General features: G+C 37.7%; 2 protein-coding genes across 2 annotated transcripts; one reads left to right on the top strand and one right to left on the bottom strand.

The window, feature by feature from the left end:
* Nucleotides 1-437: 437 nt before the first annotated feature.
* Nucleotides 438-10723, top strand: LOC110440373 (leucine-rich repeat-containing protein 74B-like). The gene is made up of 13 exons (XM_021483414.1): nt 438-813; nt 3347-3629; nt 4256-4446; nt 4785-4892; nt 5573-5666; nt 6254-6303; nt 7085-7166; nt 7971-8056; nt 8350-8544; nt 8729-8824; nt 9509-9790; nt 10121-10206; nt 10451-10723. The coding sequence occupies exons 1-13, from the start codon at nt 745-747 to the stop codon at nt 10596-10598; spliced, it is 1770 nt and encodes a 589-aa protein (XP_021339089.1). The 5' UTR covers nt 438-744; the 3' UTR covers nt 10599-10723.
* A 2668-nt stretch (nt 10724-13391) lies between these two features.
* Nucleotides 13392-15553, bottom strand: LOC110440312. Its single transcript, XM_021483298.1, has 5 exons — nt 15369-15553; nt 15135-15231; nt 14875-15010; nt 13875-14167; nt 13392-13584 (listed from the first exon to the last, which is right to left on the bottom strand). Exons 1-4 carry the CDS (start codon nt 15449-15451, stop codon nt 13875-13877), a joined length of 609 nt encoding a protein of 202 aa, XP_021338973.1. The 5' UTR covers nt 15452-15553; the 3' UTR covers nt 13392-13584.
* Between the last annotated feature and the right edge of the window lie 1986 nt (nt 15554-17539).

Raw genomic sequence — 17539 nt, forward strand, 5'->3', positions numbered from 1 at the left:
TTTGCGTTAAGTTGCATTTCTTTGGTCAAGCTTTGAGCAACAAGGCCCTGGATATTAGTAACGGATCAATAGTTTTATTACTACACAAGATTAACCCGTCTCAATGTTTAGTATACGATAAACATGGGGTCGTACTAGGATTACCATGAAACTCTGTGTATTGTTATTAATCCGTTAAGCCTATGGTCAATGACGACTCAGCCCACACCTTTCAACGGTGATGTGGTACAAGTAAAACAAAATTACAACATTCAGAGAGGTTCATGGTCGGACAGGTCAGTTGTAGTAACTGGACATCATTAACAGGGTAGCGTGAATGGTCACTCATGAAATACCTTGACATCAGCATGTTATAGATAAACCGTATATACCTACATCTACCTGGATAAAATCCACAATTCTCTGGGCAGGTTATGTTAGAGGACATGCTTCGAGAAAATAATGTTTTATTAGGAGAGGGACGTGTACTTAAAGTAAATTAAAACGCCATACCTGGACACAAGAATGAATTGGATTAATATACGTGGATAGACAAAAGCATTGGAATTTCTTACATGTTATAATAATTGTGATCAATATCCATTACAGCGATAAACAAGATGCAATATTCAAATATCGATTATGAAAGCCAGACAACTGTGACATTTACGTAGAAAAGTTTCTAGAGGATAAAGCTATCATCTTACCTGTACATCCACAGGTGTCACGTTGAGTGTAGGTGTCACATACAGGTGACACACAAGGATGGATACTATGGAGCTACGACAGGGGTCAGTGATGTCTGATATCACAAGTAAGGCCAAAACATCACAGGTGAGTTATAAAATTTCGTTCGTCAAACAGTTGGGTTTCAATAAAGTTCAACAAAAAGGCCAATATTAATCCGTATTGGCATAATAAGGGAACAATTCGTGAACATCAGTGTTTTAGTTCCTATAATATGTTTTTCAAAAGAAAATAATTCAATGTTTGATCATACATATTGCTCTATCATATTTGTCCGTATCCTAATACAATCGCGCTTACTTTTATACTGTAAAACGGGAAATGTTTCGCCTAGTTTTAGTTTCGCATTTTTCCTTCTTCATACTGTGGATAAATTTATCCCGACAGCGAATATTGTTACACATCATACTTTGTTTAGTCATTACATATGAAGGGCGAAATTAACGTTGTGCGAATACTGATTATGCAAGTGAATGGGCGAAAGATTCCTGGTATGCAGTATTAATGGTTATGTTTCTGTAGTAAAAACTGAGTTGACCAAAAGATGTTTTACTTTCGCATTTTCTGATTGGCATCTGTTACTCCAGGTTATATGGACAAGTTTATGTTAATATGTAATTGAGACGGGTTCATTTACTAAATGAATTTAAAAACTGTTTCCTGGTTACCATACTTTGAGGGCTTTGAACCTGATTTTCTTCCAGCTTTGGACCTTGCGGTCTGAAGAGTACATCCAGGTGCCTAAGTAATAACCGATAAGGTTACCAACTATTGTGCATGACGTTAATATTTTCAAGGGCAACCCCAACAGGCGACAGAGCTTGGCAGTTGATTAAGATGAATAAAAGCAGGGTAACTTGAAAGGCGTCTTGATAATATGATTAACTAAAATGTGAATGTCAAGTCTGAGAGGTACAAAACACTGTGAAGACAGTCTTACGCTTATTCGTCACTAGTACTTATTTACATCAGCTTATTTTTATTGTTTTATTTGAAATAGTTTTGAGAAAACAAATTGATATTGTGCAACTAACTGTGAATCACGTTGATTTTTACGTTAATTCCGTCATCAAATTAATTCACGAATTCAACTTTCCCACAAATATTGAATTTACAGAAAATTGAAATAATGAACCGTCGAATTCAAGTGAATAGTTTACTAAATAAATTAAAAGCGAAAATGAATTATTAACAGTATTTCCAAATTATTTGTTTCCTTATTTCTGCTGATTTAATGTAAGCTCGTTCTTGTATACTTATATAAATTTGGGCCAGGAGACAACAGAAAGATTTAAATAGTCACAATGGTCCAGGTTATTGGTAAGAATGATGCCGAAGTTAATGTTATGCTCTGAATATCATGACTTCTCTAATAGATGTCGACTGCTGACGGACAAACTTACGACACTCAGTTTCAAACGATACATGTTGAAGAAGACCATGGGCAAGTTTAATGGTCGCTATCATGATCTGATAGGGAAATATGCAATTTCTTTGTGTGATATGAAAGTCGATGCATAAATTTTGCTCAATAGTTTGCCTTGTGGTTTTGTTGTCACTTCCCAGGTTCTGGGTGTGATGACGTGACATGATGAAACAGAAGACTGTTCATTTTAAAGGGTTTCCATGTAAATGTTTTCTTTGTTCATACTTTGCCTTAATTTTATCAATTTTGAGTTAGAGTTATGGTTTTGTTGGCACTTCGGTATCCACTTATATATTTTTCTTACTTCCAGCCGTTAATCTTCCCGATCACAAGGTAATGGCTATGTCTTTCTGCATTTTTTGTATGTCTCTTGAATTCGATTTTTTGTTTCCTCAGTTCTTGCTGTTGTCCTTCCGTGTTGATTTCTTGTCCACATTAAAAGATAGCTAGCTATGTCAATTTATCTCAAATCAAGGGACAACTTTATCTACCAGGTTTTAATCACCTTCTTTATGTTACTCTGTGTCGTTCTCATTCATGTTTTTTTCTAATATATACAACTCCTGATTATATTACTTCATCGCCTAACGTGGTCTTCCCTGATTATCTTTACTATCTCACTGCGATTACCACTCATAAATATTATTATGTAGAAGAAGCAAGATGGACATAACTCGAATCAGTCGTTGACTTTCGCGATTGAAGAAGGCCAGGAGGCCGAAGTATTGGGACTTAGAATGACATTTGTTCGGTTATTTTTTACATTATTTTGCTAGAGTTAACTAAAAATTGTACTATACCAGAGAGTCTACACAAACGGACAAAATTGGAAATCAAGATCAATGCAAAATATTATCGCTAAAATATGTACATTAAAAGTAATACACATTTGTATTAACAAAAAGTCCCCTATCCTCTTGTTTAACGACGCTTGAATTGACAAGGTGCAAAATGTAAAATGACTTCTGAAAAAAACTGAAACTCAAAAGTAAGTCTGAGGTGCACATCTACATGAGAAATTATTCATTAGTAGAAATTTGCTAAATATGTCCGCAAGTCTCGAAGAAGTTGCCGAACAAACGTTTCATACAGACGGACGAAGGCACAGGAGAAGGGCGGACAAGTAGACTGCACCTTCGTTTCAAGAGCATGATAACATATGCTTAAATTAAAATATATAATTTCATGTTACAGAGGAGGACCTCGATAATGACGAGGAACAACAACAGCACGAGCCTGGCCGCAACAAGTGTCAAGGCCCAAGCGCTGGCCAATAAGTACCGCCTCTCCAAGACTCCCAGCAAACGAGCTCCACCCACAAAAGTTCTAAGGATAAAGAAACTCAACGAGATGCACGCGGCTGGCGGTTTTGATGTTAAAGAAGAGTCACTCGAAAAGGAGAGAATTCGGAAACAATCTCAAAGGACAATTGGTCAGGGGTTGAACTTCGACGAGTTCGATGATTTTGATTTTGATGGTAAGTAGCTCCCCCCCCTCCTCCTCATTGCGTTCCTGCCGCTTATATTCAAGTTGGTGAATTTAAAACAAAGTCAATGAATGACGTTGTAATACATCAATAATAATTTTAAGGATACAACAGGGAAATATCAACTGTAGGATCCCGAAAAAGTTTTTTTTGTGCAACTTTTCCTACAAAATATTGCAAAGACTTTTGTGTCAGCTATAAATGCAAATATCTTTTGAGGAAATTATCAGATTTTTGCGAAAATTGTCTCGGTATACTGTCATCAACAAAACAATCCCTCAAGATGGGATAGGTTGGCAAAAATAATGCATATTCCATGAAGGGAATTTTATCTGATTGGTAGATGGGTTCTGAATGGTATTCATTGAATGGATTATCATATAGCAAAGAAACTTGTTTAAGAGATATACAACATAAAACCCTCGCTCAAGCTTGATACCCAGCTAGTATAATAGTATACCTAATATTAGACAAGGCTGCTGCGAAGCTGCATTTGCTTCCTTCATTACGGTTTGAAGTTTGCCAAATATTTTTATATATATATCACTTGTATGGCAACCGATATTTATATGCATCTCCAATAAACCAATGCATGCCTTCTATTTACTCTATCACAGAGGAAGAGGAGTATTACTATGTTGACAACAGTGATGAAGACGCCAGTCAGAAGATCTACACAGATGCATGCAAGGAATTCGGGGCCAAATACATGAAGCTAATTTACAACCAGCTCGTGAAAGAGACATTAAGTTTACTCAGTGTGGTACTTAGAACCTTGGACAGTAAGGCGTTCGCTACATCCCTAGTGGTAAGTAAGATGTGATTGGTCGATGTGCGAATTCGGTTGCTTAGGAACGTTGGCCGTTTTAACCATAGTTTGAAACTCCCTTGTAATATGGGCAATCCAAACCGATGCGATGCATTGAATTCACGATGTCCATTCTGTCAATGAATAAGGATAATGCATTCCTGCAGTATTGTATGAGGAGCAATATTGCCATATGAGGGAGTGATGGTGCACGTTTTAATAAGCCATAACCTTATATCCTATTATAACGTTTCCACAAAACCGACTTTATTTCATTGATTATTATTGTATTTCACAATTTTATAGCATAAATAAAATAATGATTTTCTGTTCACCAGAAAAATTCGTCCATTGACACCTTGATTCTGGAGAATAACCGGATTGGGGGTCGAGGGGCGAGATACTTTGCAGAGGTGCTGACTCGGAATACCTATCTCACAGACGTGGTAAGCCAATCAAATCGCCGGTTACAACGCCGTTACAGGTTTGGGAAAGAAAAGATCTGCTGTAACCCACTGCATGTTTCTGTTAGAGGCGACTAATGTAGAGCCAATATGAGCCGATCCCATGCGTACATTGAATTAACACGAGAGAGCTCTTTATACATTGGTTACGCGACTAAAATTTGACAAAAAAATGATATGGTTCAACTATGAAGAAAAAAGACAATTGAATAAAAAAAAAAACCACAGCATTCACGAGGAAGTGGGCTGTTGTTTATGTTTGCTATAGCGCTTTATTTAATATGATAAACTTACGAAAAGTCTCAGAAAAAAATAGACCCTTGGTGAGTGTGGTAACAAAAGAGAATATTGTATGTGATAGTGGATATGATAGATATTATTATTTCATGCTTAATATTAGGTGGAAAGAGCATTCTTCTCTTGTGGATCACAAATTGAGGTTTGGTTTCATCCAAGTTGTGATCCCGTCTGGAGAAATACTTTATCCATCTCGATTGATTACGAAAGGGTCTTATCGGCTTATATCTATATTCACCAAAGTAATGTTTTTCGTTTAAGTTAAGTGAATATGACTCAAAGAAATTGTCCTGATTTCTTTTCTTCAAATATATCAAAACATAATAAGTTACAATGCATTAGAATAGCGATTTCTTTTCCAACAGAAAATCGTCGAGAATCATTTAGGTTCGGAAGGTGCCGAGGCGATATGTAAAGCACTATGTCACAACAACTACGTAAGACGACTCGATCTATCAGGTAGAAACTTCAATATATATTTAATCTTAGATATTCATCGTCTGTGGAACATAATGCATGACCGATAATTGATTTTGTTTAAAAACAACTTTGTATAAGAATGGTTAGAAGTCAATACATAAACATGTATTTTACCTTTTTCCTTTATATATATATATTCATTTCTTATTTAATTGATTATCATTTATCATTAATTTCTTAATAGAAAGTGTATTTTATTATATACCGATATACAACAAAACCTCGATATAATGCCCTTCGTTTTTATTTGCCACCTCGTTTACCGCCAAGATATTTCAATGTCCCTTATTCTCTTTTTCCTAAGTATAACGAGGTTTTACTGTATATTCCATCTTTGTGTATTGCAGAGTTATCTTCTCTTGTGAGCAGGTATTGATTGTTACGTAAAAAATTACGACGTTTTCTCAAAAATTGATGACGTTACTCTCACAAACAAAGGACGTAACAATCAATACCTGCTCAAAAGAGAAGATAACTCTGCACTACGAAAAGACGGAATTACTGTCTGCTTAATGTTTTACAGTAAAGGGTTTTCTAGAAATATATGTCATGTTTTTATTTGACAGGAAATGGTTTCATTGAAGATGATGCACTCTTCTTCAAAGACATGTTAGACGTGAGTAGAGTAAAGGAGCGTCACTATTTTTTTTTATATGTTTTCCCATATCATTGTCATCTTGTTTCTGCATTTCTCTAATAAGGGTTTAAGTTAGGGATATGGCAATACGATTTTTGAACGAAATTTTATGGTTACAAAATTTCGCAGTCTGTGATAGATAAACTGGTTTGGAAAAAAATGTATGACATCCAATAAAACAATACGAAACAAAATAGTTCTGTCAGACGGTTTTATGGTATTTACTATAACAAATGACTGGTCAAAAAAGGTGTAGGACGGGTGAAGCAACATTTTATTTGAAGCTGAAAAAAAGAAATGATAAAAATATTATTATTATTATTTATTTATTTTTTAATCACCAACTGCAAAGGATTCAAATATAACAGCAATGTTTCTTTCTGCAAGAGGTGGAAACAAAAATGGCTCTAGAATCCTTCAATAAACATTTTTAAAAATTAATTGAACGCATCTTGTAAAGAACATGCTTGTTAATGGGAACTTGATCCATTAATAACAAAGTAAAACAAAATCTGTAACATACAAAAAAAGTTCCTTAAATACATCAACCTTTCTGTAAACTAAAGGTAAACCACATAATATCAAAACACATTGCAATTAAGCAACAATCGTTGGACGCTTCTGACGAACGCGACCTCTGTCGCTGCCGAAGTCTACCCTTATATTATATTTCCATGCATAGATACATGGACTCTATGCCATATATGTGAACAATAAATTAATCAAGTCATAAAATGATATCATTTTCCTGTCTATCCAGGAAAACCACGCCTTACGAGAACTGTACCTTGGTCACAACGAGTTCCGGGAGAGAGGCGGTGAGGTGTTTGCAGACGGGCTTGGTAGGTGGTCTGTATAAAAATAATAAAAATGCTTTCTCAAATTTGATTTATTTTTTGTTTCCTTTTATTTTAAATTGAATTCATGTACTGTAAAGTTCTAATCAACAAGTGGTTAAAGTATAAAGAACAATATTTGAGTGATTTTTTTTATAATATTTCACGACACATCTACGTTCAGGTTAATTTGCAATGAAAGATGTTCTCCATGCAAATTATAATTCATTTAAACTTTAGATCGAAGGCCATTTGTCCTTTCGCGAGACTCATTCTCGCAAGTATGTCGCTGGATGAACAATGGGGAAACTAGCTATCTATAAAAATGAAATTTACATCATGTCGAGTGTGGTGTGTTAGTTGTGCCATTAAATGTCGTAAATTAGCATATGTTGACGACTCCTCTTCCGTGAAGAACACGTTTCTCCCCCAATAAATCGTTATTTTTTTTTTACTTTTAATCTCTGATGTTTTCAGATTGGATTCATCCATACATGCGTGTCAGTTGCACGACTAGTTGTCTTTCTTGTGGTTTAATTTCTTTTTTTATATATATACTGAAAAACAACATAATCTAACAATACTTTAAAATAATATAAAAAATTCAAAAGGATTATTTTATGTTATAATGTAAGCAGCTTTTACCAAGATAATTAAGTCTTTTCTAGTGTCTTACATTGATTTAGATAGTAGCTTCATTACACTGTAGGTATGTTGAAACTCTCTTACGAATACAGGTACATGTAAATACGTCTCAAACTGAGTGAATTTATGTTCATATTGACTATACCTTATCTTTGGTTTCCATAGCTACGAACGACTTCCTAAGGGTGCTTGATCTTAGTTGGAACCACCTGCGTATGGCCGGAGCTACAGCAATAGGAAAGGCGCTTCAGGTAGGCGAGAAAATTCTGCAGGAAAGAATTACTGTTCTCTTAGAAAAAGTAAAGGCGCCTGAAGAGAGACATATGGCACCTAGTGTGATGTCTCCCGTAAACTCCAGAAATATGTGCTGGCCACCAACAATCTACGACACAGCTAATGATGATGTCTTTCATTTTTGCCGATATGAAGGATAGTACACTGCACAACTGAAGAGGGTCTATTAAGAAATTTAAATGATATATTTGAACCAAATGTGAAGTTAAATTAATTATCGTACAGCTTCTAAACCACGCCCTTTTTACAGGTCAATCGTCATTTAGAAAAGCTGGATATTTCATGGAATGGTTTCCACGTGCGGGGCGCCATCACAATGAGCAAGGCGCTTGAGACAAATCAAGCTCTCTCGTATCTCGACATAAGCTGCAATCGCCTCACTGACGCTTGTATCACGTGTCTGCTACAAGGACTGAAGCACAATTCTACGCTGAGAGTCATTCGGGTTCGTATAACCTGTTTGCTGTTTATTACATAGAGACGGGTATTTATATTAACTGTTCCTATACTTTCTTTTTGTGTATACATTGATATACATTATTATTTACAAACACGATGTTGTTTATTTGCTGACTACACGCGGCATTTAGTAAGAATGGTGTTCATGCTGCTTTCCACTTTTTTTTCAGATGGCTAAAAACCCTATGTTCCCGGCCAGTGCCCAAAGGATCCTTGAGTGTGTCCAGGAAAATCCTAACATAGGATTGGATCTCATTGACCTCGGAGTCAGTAATATTTTCACTTCATAATCTCAGAGAAAATCTTGTATTGAAAAACAATTGTTTTTGTTTTGAGACATATTTGTGCTTTGAGAGAAGAGACCATCGTTTTTTTAAAATATTGTGAATATTCATTAGGATATATCTACAGTGGAAAATGTAACTGTTGCTGCTAAAATCGAATAAAAATCAAGAAACGTTAAAAATAATTTCAAACATTTTTTTAACCTCATTGTCGTCTTTTGAAACCAGTAAAATACCGTACATATTGGTTTTTGCTTAGTTTTAAATTGTTCCTTGCACTTATCTAAAAATTAAGTTTGTTTGATGCAGAAACCTAAACAAAGTAAATAATTACTCTGCCTATATAAACTTGGTTAGTTTTGTGCAAGAAAAGCTCGCCTCATGCCCTACCTACTTGGTGCGTGATAACCCCTCTTGGTATGTTTGTCTCTTCGTTTCTCTTTCTTCATATCGAGTTTGTGTTCCGATGTTTTCTTTTCGTTATTCTGTTTTCGATTATATTTGTCACTTCTTTATGGTCTCTTTGGCTTTATGCTTGAAAGTGATATAAATGCATATCTATAATCCGCTTGATCAATATGATTAACTGCCACAATCAGTTAGTTGACTTGGATTTATGCACATCATTCCAATTTTGAATTTAACTCATATTTTTATCCCTCACAGGACCAAAGTGTGACAGAAAAGTTCTACGAGATCCTGTCAGGCCTGAATAAGAAGCGACAAGGGTTCAAGGTGAAATACGGCGTGGTTTGGAAGGCTGACAGGGAGGTTCTAGGCAAACAGGATGACGATGAGGACGAGGACGATCTCATCAACGAAGACCCTCTTCTCGTCCTTATGGAATATGCGCGCATGGAGAACATTTCACTAGTGGAACTCTTCGTCAAACTCGACAGTGACAAGAGCGGGTCGTTATCACGAGAGGAGTTTATGGACGGTTTGGAGGTACTTATGGCTCTCCTCCGGAATATACTTTATAGTTATTAAAAATAGCAGCATTATGCGTCTAAAGTTTCAAAGAAATAATTATCACAATAAATATCATATAAATAAAATGAAGAAATCACAATTGACCCTGCTGAATATGTTTGAAATCTTTGTGAATTTTCCAAATTGTGAAACAGCCAAACATGAATAAGATTTAAATCTTTCTTTAGCGTCGAAACATTAGAATATCATGTTAATTGATAATAATACGTCCCGAAAGATATACACTAGCTACTGTATGATGGCAGCAGTGCTATGTATTGGAAACACTGTTTTTATTTTCAACAGCAAGTCAACATTCCAATGAGGAGAAAAGCTCTGAATAAATTGATCGACAAGATGGACCAGGACGGCGACGGAGAAATTGATTTTGAGTAATTATACCTGCACACTCTTGTTTATATTAATCTCCTGAATACTACTAGATAACGGAAAATAAAAATCTGCAAAGAGTCGTTTCTATGATCGGATAATATAATTCATATCTTATATAAATAATTAAGTCCCAACTATCACATAAACAATGATTTGTATTTTGTCTAAGGTGTAATCTGGTTAGTCGATATTCGTATTGACCTCAAAACTGGTCAATGATGATTTTTCTTAAACATCTTTCAGTGAACTGATGAGTGCTCATGACGAACACAAAGACAAGCTCAAAGAGTATTTACAGGGTGATGTCCCTTTGGAAGAAACGGAAATTGGACGGATTGACAAATCTCTGAGAAATGTCATGAATAAACGGTATATAATGCATAAGTTTTAATCATTGTCATTAGTTTCGCGGACGCTTAAACACTTTTAACCATTAAGCTCATAAGTCTTCATACCGATTGGCGCAACTCCATATGTATAAACTAGACGAAATCATATTAAAATCACTCAAATTCAACACCTATTAATTTTGTTGTTTTATTCTTTTTTGCTTGATTTCATGTTTGTTGTACAATTTACAACTGCATACCATTAAAACCACATCGAGTCTGCACACTATGTCACGAGTTGATATTCACATCTCAGCCCGAGTTTCCTATGTCTCGCCCTGACACCAGACTCGGCCATTTTAACAGCCCACGCCAGACATCTATCTGTCAATTGTCTTAGTCTGGTGTAAGGGCCAGAGGAAACTCGGGCTATTCACATCTCTGGAGTAAATTCACGTTAAACATCCTGTATTGACACATACTTCAAGAATGCTTGTTTTTGATACTGAAACTTCAATAACACAAAACACTACGTAACGGCCGTCATCACTTAGTGGTTTTTCACAGAAGAAAGTTTGACTCATTAATCTTTCACAAGAGGGATAGGAGACACATCGGAACAACTCGATGCTACCAGTGTGTGTTTAACTTGCTAAATTGAGGTGAGTTATAATCTTGTTTTGATCTTTTGAGTAATGACTCGTTTATTATTAAAAACAAAATTGTATTGTTTTGTTATATTCACTTTCCATCTATTGTAAAATCAATTTCCGGATATCTCCGATACTTGGAAGACATATCATCTGACGTCATCAAATTCTGTTATCTTTAGGTCATATGACAATAGACGGGCATCAACGACCCCTGGTGGGAAAAGGAGGTTCGCCAATGACATCAATATCGACGACTGGTTCATAAAGGAGCAGGAAAACAACCAAAAACAATTTCGTGATATAATTGCCCGCAATTATCCTCGTTCAGCGAAAGTGCGAGGCTGGGTCCAGAAATTTCTCGTTGACGAGGTTTCCAACGCTCCCGATTCCTCCACTGACACTAATGCAAACACAGTTGACACAACCTCCGAAACAACAAATACCAAAAACGATAATTCTGTCGCTGATGACAACGGAAATGGTAACAGGGAACAAAGTTCTTCGGCTGATAAGCCGCAAAATCCTAACGTTAATGGTTAAAAACATAAAATGAGTTAAGACATGACAAATATTTCGATATTCTTTAGCCGTACATGAACAAATATTGGATTTAATATCTTCTTACCGCTTCTTATAACTCTAATCAAATAAACTGTGTAAACCACTGCGCAGCCTACGTTGAAATTATCTGCGACCTCAGTCTTCTACGGCTGGTTCGTCACGAGGAAAACCAGGTTGTAAACTGCAACAGCTAAAGAATTTGAGGAGAAAATACTGCCTTACTGGCAAGCGATGTGTTATAACCCGGGAACCCGCTCACTAGTTCAACAACGTCGAGCGTGGGCAGTAGTGTATTGATGGGTGACCGCCCGCAGGAAACATTTGGTGGCAGCGGTGGGACTCACATGTGTGATCATGTAAGGCCAGTTCCCGGTGGTAAGGGAGCGTGCATTGGTACACATGGAGGACCCACGGGATTCCCCACGCAAAGTCTTAGAGGTGGAAATGCTACTTTACTGGCAAGCCAGCTTTTCCAGCCATGCGGTATAAACCGAGGAACTGCTCACTAGTTCAGCAACGTCGACCGTGGCCAGTGCCTGGATGAGTGACCGCATGCACGTTATATAACATACATTATTAGTCTCTTTCATAGGTTTCCAGTTTTCCATTTAACTATTATTTCACACAATCTATATGACGAAACTGTGACTCACATTGTGGTCTGTTAGGGTACTACTGTTGATTAAACTCAATAAATATACCTACAAACAATTTCTTACCTCGGCTGCCATCTGTTTGAAGTTCGCTGAAAGTAATCATAAACTTCGGCCTTGTTTCTGTGATGTTTGTAGCTCCATATTTCTTGGACCCGACCGATAGTACCCAGAATATCTAACGATCAGCGGAGCTGGTAAACAGCCACTGAACCAAACAAAATATGTTGTTGCTTTGTCTTTGATATTCAGCTTGTATGGTATGATGACAATAAATGCAGATTTGAAGTTTTTGAAGTAGTTGAAAAAAATTAACTTTAACAAACAAATGTTAGCATGCGTTTTACAATTCCAACGTATATTATTTGCATATCCTAGATTTATTTTATTTAAATAGCAAAATGCATCCTGTAACTATTACCTTGTAAATAGTGGTCACCTATAAATTCTCTCACGTAATTTATGCAGATATTGACAAAAAGGTACCTTTATAATAAAATTGTAGGGTCGCAAAACGTTCCCCAGAATGCATATTCCTAAAGGCCAACTATCAGCAAGCTATCCGTCGACAGATCGAGTTGTGAACACGGTAACCTGAATGATTTCAACGTAAAAGATACAAGTATGTATTTGATTAACACCGTTGAGCGGTCCTTCCGGTAAGGCCAACGGAAATGACGTACAACAAAGATCTCGCTGACTTTACACCATCCTCGATACTCCAAGGGTATGCTGTAGAGTGCAGATTGTGACAAGCAGAAAGATTTAACGGTCAAGATCTGACTGAGTTAAAACTGGCCGGTATAGCGGCAAGCATACGTGGAACCGAACGATCAAGATAAACTTATTTCCTATTGATCGTCTTCTTTAAACATTGGCCAAATGACAACCACAACAAATTTCAATGTATATATATATATATTTTAATACGATAATTACTGGACAAGATCAGTAACAATCTTAACGATAAATACAACAGCGATCCCGCAGAATTCTTCGTAAGAAGACCACTTGACGGTATCATGATGCACAGTGTTAGAATCAGTCATTAGCCGTGGTCAAGAACTGACCGTGACAAAGACAAATAATTGAATGATCAAGGCGCACCGAATCAAAACTTTGATCGATATGCCTGTTATCACACCATCGTCAACCATCTTCTCGGACACTGGGGCAATAATCTGTAAGAAAACGATAACTTTTGATAAATGAGGTTATTTTTTTCAATTGGTGACAGTTAATTTATAATATTTAATAAGAACAATTAATCTTCTGATTGTTTTAGTAAGACCATTAAATATGTACGAGGTTTGGGTAAGTTGGGGAGGTTCTTTATATATCTGCCACATCCAGCCTCTTCGCTTTCAGTTTCAAAAAATGCAAAATCATTTTAAAATAACAGCTTATCAAACCTGTCTCCTAGATGAACCCTTTCCAAAAACAGAAATGTTCGGCCTGACAGACTACATACCTAGGGAGGAACAGGGTACCAGAGGTTGACCTGACGCTGGATGCACAGTGGGAACAGAACCATATGCTTCTCCTCAAATTGATCACAGAATTTCCTCTGCCAGTACAGGTCGTCCTGTGGCAGCTCCTTGGTCAACTGGACAGACAACTCCAGTCCATAGCTGAACAGCATCATTGCCTTTGACCGCTCCGTGAAGTTGGCTTTGCTCCTCTTACGAGGTCCGGAGGGCATCCATAGGCATTTCATTTTGACTTGACAAGGGGTAGTTCCGCAGTGACGACAGCGGGACGGGCCTGTGCACAAGTAATATATAAGTTACGACAGAGGGACGGGCATGTGAATAAGTAATATATAAGTTACGACAGAGGGACGGGCAAATGTACAAGTAATATATAAGTTACGACAGAGGGGCGGGCCTGTGTACAAGTCATATATACGTTACGACAGGGGGACGGGCCTGTGTACAAGTAATATATAAGTTACAACAGAGGGACGGGCAGGTGTACAAGTAATATATAAGTTACGACAGAGGGACGGGCCTATGTACAAGTAATATACAAGTTATTACAGAGGAACGGGCCACGGTACAAACAGATATATAATTTCTACAGAGGGAAATACCTGTACATGTAGATATGTATGTAAAACTGTGAGAATACAATTATATAATTCCAAAATTCGACAAAACCTGTCAGTGATAGTCCGAAAACCCCCAAAAACGATTTTGTAAACACTGGTCAAAGCATAAAGACAGAACATTCATTTCCAAACTACTCGATCACATAAAAGATCAAATGAAGACAATACGTCTATCATTATTATCAGAAATATAACTCAATTAGTTCATTTGGTCAGCAACTATAGCGAATAATAGAGGATGGTTCTAATTTATAAGGAAATGATTTGACAGTGAATGGATGTTTCGATAGCGAAAGCCACACAAAAGGTTGTAAAATTGCAATCAATAACATTATTTATTCAGAAGAAAAACATTACTTACGAGCTCTCCATCCTTGGAACATTGACACCATGGCTGACCATTTCTCTCTGGCGATGTTTCCAATAGACGGCACATAGCCCAACAGCAGGGCTAGAAGCTTACTTAGTAGGATACAGAATACTTCATTTCCTATTCGCTAAAATAAATTAAATTTTAAATATTTACTGGGGTATTGCACTTACATAAAATATTTCAGACTCGCGAACTACAGACGTTAGATGGACCAAAATGATCATAAATGGAGAACATTCTATATTTACCCGTATGAGATCGGCAGGCGCTGGGCATACTTTCTCAATTCCAGATGCGGTGAAATAATGGAACAATCTTGGGGCATATCCTGGCTCGGGTTCCACGCTGAAAAATTCAAAGACATGATTAAGTGTTTCTAGATTTTCAATGACACTACATAACGCAAACTTGAATTGTCATTTGCATTGAAATAAGCTCTGTGTGCTGTCCGTATGAAATGTCACAAAACTGCCTTAACTTACCACGCAAGGTCCCGATATACAGCAGGAGCTTGATGCACAGCGCACAGCATTACCACAAATATCAAGAGTAACCTGATAGTCATTGTGGTAATCCAAGAATTGTAATACAAATTAAAAATTAGGAGAGAGACTGATCATCTCCACCTTACAAGTTGCCAGGCAGTTTAGCAACAAAGTCATGACGTCACAAACGGCCTCATTAGTTGAGCATCATGACGTCATACAATTGTGATTGCAACAAGGTCAAAACTACAATGCTGGAGGCGTGTATGCTTGAAATAGGAGAAATGTTCTGCTATGAATGCTCTCTACTCAGTTTGAAGCTTACATGTACATGTATATGCTAGTAAAATGATATTGTGGTGAATTTCGGGAGAGTTATCTCCCTTGGACCGTGGACCGCGCCGACACGAGATCTCGTGAGCTACGTGATATCATCGCTGTGACGCGTTGGCGCGGTCTCTTATACTTCTAGATATCGAACCAGCAACACGTGAGTGAATTTCCTCCACCTTGTCTTTGATTTCAGGAGCTGAGAGCGTTTGCAACTACTTGTTGTGACGGTGTGTGAATAACACACACCGAATTCACGACAATTGGTGTCATAAGTGAGAAAGAACTCACGCTATTCGCGCTATTTTGACATTTTTTTCCATATATTTTTTTTCTACCTTGCTGGTCCCCTCTCGCTCGCACGTGCGCTGGCCATTTTGTTGACCAGTGCGCGAATTACGAGTGAGAGATTTTGGGACAGTTCTAGCAGTTTATTATTGTTTATTTAATTATTTATTAGGGGTAATTCAGAGTCGGCGGTGTTTTCACTGCCGTTCTGAAATTTAAATTTAATTTAATTTAGTTTACTTGTTAGGTTTTCACGGAACTTCATTCGCCTGTATAGTGGGCCGCCCATATTGGCGGAATACATATGACAGGCGAGACTTGAGTTATCGTTAGTATAGGATATTATTTTTATATTGTAGGGAAATTATTATATGTTTAGTTAGGTTATTATTACATTAGGTTAGAAATTAGTTATTTTAGGAATTAGAAATTATTTTGTAAACTGTAAATCGTAGTTGTAATCGTTGGAATTTTGTACGGGACGGTGGCACGTGTCTACTATAGCACTGTTGATATAAGTCCCTGTACATAATTGTGTAATTGTTTAATTAAGTGTGTTGACTTATTTCTTTCTTGGAACTTTATATTTTGTCATGGCTGTCATAAATATACGGACAGCTACAGAAAATGAGCTGTGCACGTTGGAGGGTTTAGGCCCCGCGACGGCACAGAAAATCTTGAGTATAAGAGATGATGAGGGGCTCACTCTGCAGAAACTGGTGACTGTTTCCAGAGTGGGCATTGAGAAGTGGCAGAAATGGCTAAGTGATGGGGTCATCACGGGCATAATGGTCACTGCCCCTGTAGAGGCGCAATCACCAACCCGGTCGACCTCATCACGGGCAGATAGGCTAGACAGACAGGAGGACGAGGTTATGGACATAAAGCAGGAAGTTAAGGAACTGCGGGTCCAATTCAGGGAGTTAATGGTAACATTGGAGACGGAGGCTCTTAGAAAATCAGAGAGTCTGGCGGCTCGTGCTGCCTCGCCTCCGAAAAAGAGCTCTACTCCCGGCACTATGCTACTGACTACACCTAGTGGTGGTCAGTATGTCAGCCAGAGGCCACAAATAAATAGCTGGTCACCCTGGGGGGATAGGGGTACCACTCATGCTACCTCAACCTCCGTGCCACCATACTCGAACTCGCAGACAATGATTCCTAAACAGAAGGAGTCAGAGTTTGACCCTATTTTACAAGCTATCCCGAAGGATGGAAGGTATGTAAGGGGTCAAGATCAGGGTGCCCATGTATCAACATGGACAGCTGGAGGTGCCAATGCACCCATTGCACCCATTGCTTCTAAGTGGGGGTTTAAGCTGGAATCGGCCCCAAAAGTTGAAGGGGAAATGAGTCTGCCCTTGTCATGCCTATCATCGGACAATGAAAAGGGGGCTGACTTCCTGTTGGAAGATGTCAAGCCTAGTTTGACGCCTCGCAAGCAGGGAGGGGGGAATTATCCTGGGGGATATGACCCTTCACAGCCAGCTTTTCAACATAGGGGGGGTAACATACCCCCAGGTAATAGGCTGCCATACACCAATGGCGGG

Source organism: Mizuhopecten yessoensis, unplaced genomic scaffold (genome assembly GCF_002113885.1).
Source record: "Mizuhopecten yessoensis strain PY_sf001 unplaced genomic scaffold, ASM211388v2 scaffold11179, whole genome shotgun sequence".
Taxonomy (NCBI): Eukaryota; Metazoa; Mollusca; class Bivalvia; order Pectinida; family Pectinidae; genus Mizuhopecten; species Mizuhopecten yessoensis.

What these genes read in the sequence shown, in the direction of transcription:
- LOC110440373 (XM_021483414.1), top strand. Translation starts at nt 745, where the DNA reads ATGGATACTATGGAGCTACGACAGGGGTCAGTGATGTCTGATATCACA. An exon ending in GTAAGGCCAAAACATCACAG is followed by an intron (nt 814 to 3,346) that starts GTGAGTTATAAA and finishes TTCATGTTACAG; the next exon opens with AGGAGGACCTCGATAATGAC. An exon ending in TCTTCAAAGACATGTTAGAC is followed by an intron (nt 6,304 to 7,084) that starts GTGAGTAGAGTA and finishes CTGTCTATCCAG; the next exon opens with GAAAACCACGCCTTACGAGA.
- LOC110440312 (XM_021483298.1), bottom strand. Translation starts at nt 15,451, where the DNA reads ATGACTATCAGGTTACTCTTGATATTTGTGGTAATGCTGTGCGCTGTG. An exon ending in GTATATCGGGACCTTGCGTG is followed by an intron (nt 15,232 to 15,368) that starts GTAAGTTAAGGC and finishes TGAATTTTTCAG; the next exon opens with CGTGGAACCCGAGCCAGGAT. An exon ending in CGCCTGCCGATCTCATACGG is followed by an intron (nt 15,011 to 15,134) that starts GTAAATATAGAA and finishes AATTTATTTTAG; the next exon opens with CGAATAGGAAATGAAGTATT.